We start from the raw sequence: 8,952 nt of genomic DNA, 5'->3' as shown, positions 1-8,952 counted from the left end.
CCCAGTCCTTAGTTGTGGAAACAAAAGTTGTTTCACTGATGGGTGATTACACTCAATTCCTCCAAAAAATGGAGCACCTTCATCTTCATGTTGTGTAACCTGCTGTGTCTAACCACCTCTGCTCTAAACCTTTCTTCAAATTCAACAAACGATTCTTTTCAGTGTTTGAACACAGTTGGTGGTTGCATTGGTCAGACCCTTAAGGAAAACATGTCTGGCTCTCCATCCATCAGCCACATCTTGCTCTTCACCCACCCATGGTCAGAGCCTTAAGGAAACATGTCTGGCTCCCATCCATCAGCCACATCTTTGCCCTTCACCACCCATTGGTCAGAGCCTTAAAAAAACATGTCTGGCTCTCCATCCATCAGCCACACCTTGCTCTTCACCACCCATTGGTCAGACCCTTGGAGATTTATGTGTGATTACTGTCACTGGAGGTTTGTCTTTACTACCTTTTACAGGCCTGTGTTCTGGTTGGCGTAAGCCGTTGTTCATCACCGCTGTCAGATTCTGTTGACTCAAAGCTGCAGGTAGCCTAGTGGTTAGAGCGTTGGACTAGTACCCGAAAAGTAGCAAGATGGAATCCCCAAGGTGAAAATCTGTTGTTCTGCCCTGAACAAGGCAGTTAACCCACTGTTCCTAGGCCGTCATTGAAAAAATAATTGGTTTCTTAACTGACTTTGCCTAGTTGAATAAAGTTTACATTTTTTTATCTTGCCTACACTTCTCTACTTTGAATGGTTTCTTCATATCACTAGACAGTGAATTTAAAATATTTTTCATGCTCACATCTGGAGGAGCTGTTCCGCCCTTTTCCAGAGTGGTTTTTATTACTTAACAATGGCATGACATTAAGTTCAAAGGTTGTATAATATATATCTCTATGTTTATATATTTATTTAACCCCCCCAAAAAAATAATATATATACGTTGAGGACTATAACCTCTTCATTTTCAAAATGTCTCTGTAAGGCCTGGTTACCCATAAACTTCAAAAGCTTGTTGAAGGCTTACATTACCCACATGTGTAAAAATTGCTATTCAACTAGCAACTTTACTTCTATGCAACAAGAAGGTTTCACATAAAGGACTCCAACCTTTTAATTGAGGACTTGAACCCCTAATAATAGAGATTAACAAACCTGTAACAGAGCAAACAAATTACTCAACCTTATATATCACAGACACGTACCACTCATTTGCATGCACTCATTTTAACCTGATTTGGTTATTTGAAATGTTATCGGTCTAGACTCATCCAGCAATAAATTAGCAGTCAATCAGGAGATGAAGAGTTGAATCTCATGGGTTGCGCTCAGCACTCTCTTTCTCTCTTTCCCTGGATCAACACACAGTTTAGTTGTTCCTTGTTGTTGGTTACGACCAATTCATCCGGGTCACGGGCACCAAGTGTTAGCAGTTGATGTTACTCTTCAATAACACAGACCCCAATGCAAATCAGGGGGAGACAAATAGGTTTATTCAAAGAGGACAAATCATAGATGTTATGCTGAGAGGTAGATGTTCATTCTCCCCTGTCCTCAGATATTCTCTCCTTTCAGTGATTCTTTCCACAGAACAAAGGAACGGGATGTAGTTTTATAACGCAAGCCTAGCGTGTGGTTGACCAATCATAATTCTTGCAATAAAACTGGGCCAATGGCCTATTTCAGGCTCAAGCTCAAGACAAATTTCTCCCATGTCTCTGACCCATTGATCAATAATTCGCTATTACCAGAAAAAACCACTATTTCCATTGATCGTTGTTCTCTATCGACTTTTAGTCCTCTGACTTTTAGTCCTCTTGACCTTTTAGTCTACTGCCTTGTGCATTTATCTTAAAATATTATTGCAAAATCAATAATTTCTTGTCTGTCTTTCCACAGTTTCAGGGCAGGCCTCTCTAACCTGAGGATAGTTCTGGTGGGAAGACTGGAGCAGGGAAAGAGTGCAACAGGAATACGCACATCCTGGGAAGAGGTGTTTAAAGCGGAACATTCTCCAGTGTCTGTGGACTGCACAGAGTGAGAAACAGAGTGGAGTGGGTGGTGGGAGGAAGATTGATATCATCGACACCCCGGGCTCTATGACACAACAATGTCTAAAGAAGAGATGAAAAGTGAAATAGTCAGGTGTATAGAAATGTCAGTCCCAGGACCCCACGCCTTCCTGCTGGTGATCAACTGGGGAGGTTCACAGAGGAGGAGAGGAACACTGTTAAGTGGATCCAGGAGAACTTTGGAGAAGAAGCCTCAATGTACACCATCTTGCTGTTCACACATGGAGATCAACTGAAGGAAAATCAGTGGAGGAGTTTCTGGCTGAGAGCAAAGAGTTACGGAAACTCATCAATATCTGTGGGGGCAGATATCACTCCCTAAATAATGACAAGAGAAAACACAACACTCAGGTCCAGAGCTGCTGAAGAAAATGGAGGAGATGGTGGAGAAAATGAAGGAAAACCTACACCAATGAGATGTACCAGGAGGCCCAGAGGAGAATCGAAGAGGAGGAGGAGAGGAAGAGACAGGAAGAGGAGAAGAGAGAGAGAGAGAGGAGACAGGAAGAGGAAGAAAGAATAAGAAGAGAAGAGAAATTGAATGACTGCAAGTGGTCAGCACTTGCCAGTACGGCTGCATTGGGGTTGGGAGCCATGTACAGCTCTCCATTGTCTTTAGCAGCAGGGGCTGCATTAGCCGCTGTTAAAGGTTATCAGTGCATGGGCACCTATTTCACCTCAGGTAGTTCCAACTCAGAAGACCAGAAGGAATAAGATTTCCACATCCACCATCTCAGATTAAGATGAATTATTGTGTTATATAATATAAATTAAGATGAATTATTTGTGTTATATCATATAATTGTAATTTGATCTCTGAGAAATTAAGCTAATTTATTGTGGCCAAATTTGACATTTTAATTAACAGGATTCATATACTATTCAATAAATATAGTACCCAACATCTGATCTGGATCCAATTTTTCCTCAACAATGATTAAGAACAAAAGAATGGTCAAAAGCCTCAGATCAGATGTTGGCTATTATTTCACACTAATGCCTTGTTATCTGGAGGGTGGCCATATGCATCTCCCCAATGGTCCAAATGTGGAATCCGTAACCATGCCGATATCATGGACAGTAATGGTTTGAGAACATTCCAAGATTTGGAAATACATACACATTAACCAGGTACATAGACATTACCAGATACAATACACATTACCAGATACATACACATTACCAGATACATACACATTACCAGATACATACACATTACCAGATACATACACATTACCAGATACATACACATTACAGATACATACACATTACCAGGTACATACACATTACCAGGTACATACACATTACCAGGTACATTACAACATTACCAGATACATATACATTACCAGATACATACACATACAGATACTTACATTACTAGATACATACACATTGCCAGGTACATACACATTACCAGGTACATATACATTACCAGATACATATACATTACCAGAAACATACACATTACCAGATACATACACATTACCAGATACAACACATTACCAGGTACATACACATTACCAGATACATACACATTACCAGATACATACACATTACCAGATACATACACATTACCAGATAACATACAACATTACCAGATACATATACATTACCAGATACATTACACATTACCAGATACATACACATTACCAGATACATATACATTACCAGATACATACACATTACCAGATACATATACATTACCAGATACATACACCATTACCAGGTACATACACATTACCAGGTACATACACATTACCAGGTACATACACATTAACCAGATACATACACATTACCAGGTAACATACACATTACCAGGTACATACCACATTACCAGATTACATACACATTACCAGATACATACACATTACCAGATACAATACACATTACCAGATACATACACATTACCAGTATACATATACATACCCAGATACATACACATTACCAGATACATACACATTACCAGATACATACACATTACCAGATACATACACATTACCAGATACATACACATTACCAGATACATACAACATTACCAGTACATACACATTACCAGATACATATACATTACCAGATACATTACCACATTACCAGATACATACACATACCAGAACATTATTACATTACCAGATACATACACATTACCAGATACATACACATTACCAGATACATACACATTACCAGATACATACACATTACCAGATACATACACATTACCAGGTAACTCTTGTTGTTTATATTTACAACTCAGGTCAGGTATGTTAGCCTATAGAGTACCTTGGGAAACACAACTACCAAACTATTCAATGATGGGATTCATAAATAAATGATCTGGTCTCCTGAAAGGACTGATCTCTATAACATACGTGCTATATATGATAACTTCTGTAAAGTGGTAAAACATTTTAAACAACTCCACCCCCTTGTTGTTATATAGCTTCACGTTCGTTTGTTGTTTTGTATAGTTTGTCAAGTGTTCTTTGTTTCGTTTTCGTTTAATAAACAAGTATGTATTCATCAAACCACGCTGCACTTTGGTCCAATCCCTGCTACACCTCCTCTTCAGACGAGGAGGATTACAACGTTCGTGACACCTTTTGATGCAGTCTACCATAGTGCCCTTTGCTTTATCACAGGTGACAGTTTTACTATTCACCACTACATCCTGTATCAAAATGTTGGCTGGTCCACATTAGATCACTTCATTACTCCCTTTTTGTTTACAAAGTTCTACTACACAAGCTTCCAACGTACCTAACTGTGTTACTAATGTATGAAAGAATGAGCTACAAAAGGTCTCCACTATTTATGTAAATACTCTTTTAGTTTTACTGCCCCCATTGTTGTGATAACCTACAAAATTCATTGTGTCTTGTTTCTCTGGAGCCTCTAGTGCAGGTTAGGACTCTGGTGTTGAATTATTTCAATGAAGATTGTATTTTACCCCCTTTTTCTCCAAAATTTCGATCTTGTCTCATCGCTGCAACTCCCCAATGGGCTCGGGAAGCAAAGGTCGAGTCATGTGTCCTCTGAAACATGACCCACCAAACGGCGCTCCTTAACACCCGCCCACTTAACCCGGAAGCCAGCCGCACCAATGTGTTGGAGGAAACACTGTTCAACTGACGACCGGTGTCAGCCTGCAGGCACCCGGCCTGCCACAAGGAGTCGCTAGAGCGCGATGAGCCAAGTAATGGCCCCCCGGCCAAACCCTCCCCTCACCCGGACGACGCCGGCCTATTGTGTGCCGCCCTATGGAGACTCCCGATCACAGCCAGTTGTGATACAGCCTGGGATCGAACCCGGGTCTGTAGCAACACCCCTAGCACTGCGATAAGGGCTTTAGACCGCTGTACCTCTCGGGAGGCGGATTGCAGTTCTTTCGATTGATTGTGGTGGTTTATATGGTGAAATTGTGGTGTTGAGGTTGTTCTTTGTGCTTATTTTATTCTCCTTGTTCTATTTGTCAGTTTTTCTTCCTGTTTGGGAGAACATTTTTGTATTCAGGGCACCATTGGGATGAGACCCTGGTCTCAATTGGGCTACCCTGAATAAGTTAAACCAAAAATATTGGAAAGCTCTTATTCTGAGCTAGCCATTCAAAAAGTATGGTCCACAGGTCTAATTGAATCTGAACAACCTTTTAATTAACTGGAACAGAATATGTAAAAATATGGCATCCTGTAGTCCGAACCATCAATTTACACGTTGTGTGCAACCCAATCATCACCAAAACGTACCAGGGTGCTGGTGGTATGAACGAAGGCATGGCTGGTGGTCCCCGGTGCTGGTGGATTCCCTGGTGCTGGGGATCCGCTCCTGCAGGCGGTGGATCATCTGGACATAATATTGATGAAGCCGACTAAACCATTCCACCGTTTCTGCAAATACCTCCCCCTAACAAGCAACGTTTGAAATGTTTAACACTCTTGTGGCTTTGAGTCAATGACTATTATAACAGTGACTTTTATCACAACCTGTGTAAAGTCACTCCAGTTCACACTGAGCGTAGTAGTAGTCCATCACAACTTTTCCCCACTGATCTTTGTCTATAGTGTCTGCTGAATTCAAGGCAGCAATGTTGTTGAGAGCAGTCCATTGCTGACGTTATATTAAAGCTGCTCAGTATTTTCACATAGTGAGCAGCTCACGTTATAGACAGAAGCGTGCTACATGGCAGACCAATCCGAACTCATCTCTCGGCATATCCAGCCCATCCATTATCTCAGCCAATCATGGCTAACGGGAAGGTTCCTCACTTTTTCCGTGGCTAACCCGACTGGGCCTGTATTTATAGACAGCATACAAGTTAGTTTTAAAGGCATTTCTGTCAATCAAGCTGTGAAGTAGTGCCAACTTCTTGAATCTGGTCACATATGCACATTTGTGGCCTGCTGGAGGTCATTTTGCAGGGCTTTGGCAGCGCACCTCCTTGCACAAAGGCGGAGGTAGCGGTCCTGCTGCTGGGTTGTTGCCCTCCTACGGCCTCCTCCACGTCTCCTGATGTACTGGCCTGTCTCCTGGTAGCGCCTCCATGCTCTGGACACTACGCTGACAGACACAGCAAACCTTTTTGCCACAGCTCGCATTGATGTGCCATCCTGGATGAACTGCACTACCTGAGCCCCTTGTGTGGGTTGTAGACTCCGTCTCATGCTACCACTAGAGTGAAAGCACCGCCAGCATTCAAAAGTGACCAAAACATCAGCCAGGAAGCATAGGAACTGAGAAGTGGTCTGTGGTCACCACCTGCAGAACCATTCCTTTATTGGCGGTGTCTTTGCTAATTGCCTATAATTTCCACCTTTTGTCTATTCCATTTTGTCTATTCCATTCTATTCCAAATTTCACATTGCACAACAGCATGTGAAATTTATTGTCAATCAGTGTTGCTTCCTAAGTGGACAGTTTGATTTCACAGAAGTGTGATTGACTTGGAGTTGCATTGTGTTGTTTAAGTGTTCCCTACATTTTTTTGAGCAGTGTATATATGTAGGCTAGTGGTTCTCAACCTTTTTCGGTTACTGTATCACCAAGTACATTTTGATCTGCACGGAGTACCCATGAAGTACCCCTAATGTACATTTGACCAGTAAGCCTGTTATCCCATAAGTCTTCTGAAGTACCCCCTGTGGATAGGCCCAGAAACCCTAGGGGTCCTATCATCCCTGGTTGAGAAGCACTGGTGAAGGTCTACTGCAGTGCAGGGCCAGGATACTGCATTTGGGGCCCTGGGGCACATACTCACAGGGGGCCCCCTGTGAGAGTGAAATTACAAGATTATGTTATAATACTGTTATTGCATGAAATGGTTGTTTTATGTAATAGAATAGGGGGTTCTTAGAACTCCTCTATTTTGTCTGTGTGAACTGAGAATGGGCCTCTGGGTCTTAATGCTGACAGTGGATTTACGATGCCTTTGGTGATAAAACGTAAAATACCGCATTCCATAGCATGAGTTGGTGTTTGTTTGCTGGGAGGTACCAGGATGGAGATGGTTCCGGTATGGATAATGATGAGGAGAAGCTTGTTCTGAGGGCCAGACCCTGGTTTCTACACGATGAGAACAGTCTTTACTGCAGATACGGTCTATTAGTATGTTTCATACAAATCCTAAGCTTGGGACCCTTTCCATACATCTGTTGTTTGTTATGAACATTCAGGAGGATTTACTTTGATATAAAATCTTGTTGCTCAAATCTGCTCGTTGGGCTCTCAACGAATCATCTGAGGGTGGTTCGTCGACCAGTTTCATTACTATAATAATTCATTGATGTTATTAATACGTTTTGAATAAAGTAATATCCTGATTGGTGATTGATTAGTATTTCCACGACACCCCCACCTCCGCTCAAAACCTAAAACAGCTTACATCCTGCATTTCAACACATTTTGCAGTGAGAAACATTTGCAGCTATTGCAATGATATTCTAAACATTTTGTCATGATCCTGAGAAAAATTTGTTGCGAGTTAAAGCTAATTTCTTGCAATTCTACAAATTGTCCCATTGCTTATGTTGTGATCAAATACCAACCCCCCAAAAACATTGAGCCCTGCGTGCCTGTTCGGTAATCCGGTCCTACTGCAGGGGCAAAGGTCGAGGCTCACCACTGAGCAGTATAATATGACTAAAACAATTAACCAGAGTGCCAGTCTGTTTGTTCTCTTTCTAACTCAATGGAGTGATCAATGGAGTTGGAAAGAGAACAAACAGATCTGGGACCAGGCTAGGCAACTACAGTATGTAGTGATAGGTCTGTTGACATTAATGCATACATAATCAAACAATTTAATCACTAGACATGTCAAGACAATGCAAGCACATAAACAAGTTTCTTGGAAAGTCAACAGTCACATTAATCTATATGTTTGTATTTAAACAAATGGTTTAATATTGTTTAACAATGAAAGAAAAATGATGTTTTTCACTTTTATCTGAAACATTTATCTTGTTTTATTGAATAGAAACCAGAGGGTCTAGGACAAGGTAGTGCAGCACAGGTCCAGGTCTATGATATTTACCTAAGAGAGTTCAAGGGTTTTAAGTAGCCTCTACTGTGTCTTATTGAACTGGACCAATCTTATAGCAGGTTGTTGCTGTGAGGGACCCACCTGCAGGTTTCTTGGTGCTGATTGACAGGCCATTATACCACAGTGTACAGCAGGGATGGGCATCTCCAGTCCTCTGGGGCCTGTTTGGTGACCTTGACTGACTACATTGCTGACGCATGACAGATATTACAATGCCTTGATAGGTATTTGCCATATCAGCCAGAGGAGGCTGGTGGGAGGAGCTATAGGAGGATTGGCTTATTGTAATATCTCGAATGGAATCAATGGTTATAGTACCAACACATCAAACACATGGAAACAATGTGTTTGACTCCGT

At 41.5% G+C, this 8,952-nt stretch overlaps 1 protein-coding gene and 1 pseudogene across 1 annotated transcript; both read left to right on the top strand.

The window, feature by feature from the left end:
* Positions 1-279: 279 nt before the first annotated feature.
* Positions 280-3,779, top strand: LOC112076987 (GTPase IMAP family member 4-like; annotated as a pseudogene).
* LOC139026239 (hepatitis A virus cellular receptor 1-like) lies at positions 3,136-4,482 on the top strand. Its single transcript, XM_070441522.1, has 4 exons — positions 3,136-3,142; positions 3,212-3,373; positions 3,498-3,824; positions 3,900-4,482. The coding sequence occupies exons 1-4, from the start codon at positions 3,136-3,138 to the stop codon at positions 4,325-4,327; spliced, it is 924 nt and encodes a 307-aa protein (XP_070297623.1). The 3' UTR covers positions 4,328-4,482.
* The last annotated feature ends 4,470 nt before the right edge of the window (positions 4,483-8,952 follow it).

This window comes from Salvelinus sp. IW2-2015, unplaced genomic scaffold (assembly GCF_002910315.2).
Source record: "Salvelinus sp. IW2-2015 unplaced genomic scaffold, ASM291031v2 Un_scaffold4180, whole genome shotgun sequence".
Taxonomy (NCBI): Eukaryota; Metazoa; Chordata; class Actinopteri; order Salmoniformes; family Salmonidae; genus Salvelinus; species Salvelinus sp. IW2-2015.
The sequence above is the reverse complement of the archived record's forward strand: the minus strand, read 5'-3'. Positions and strand labels throughout refer to the sequence as shown.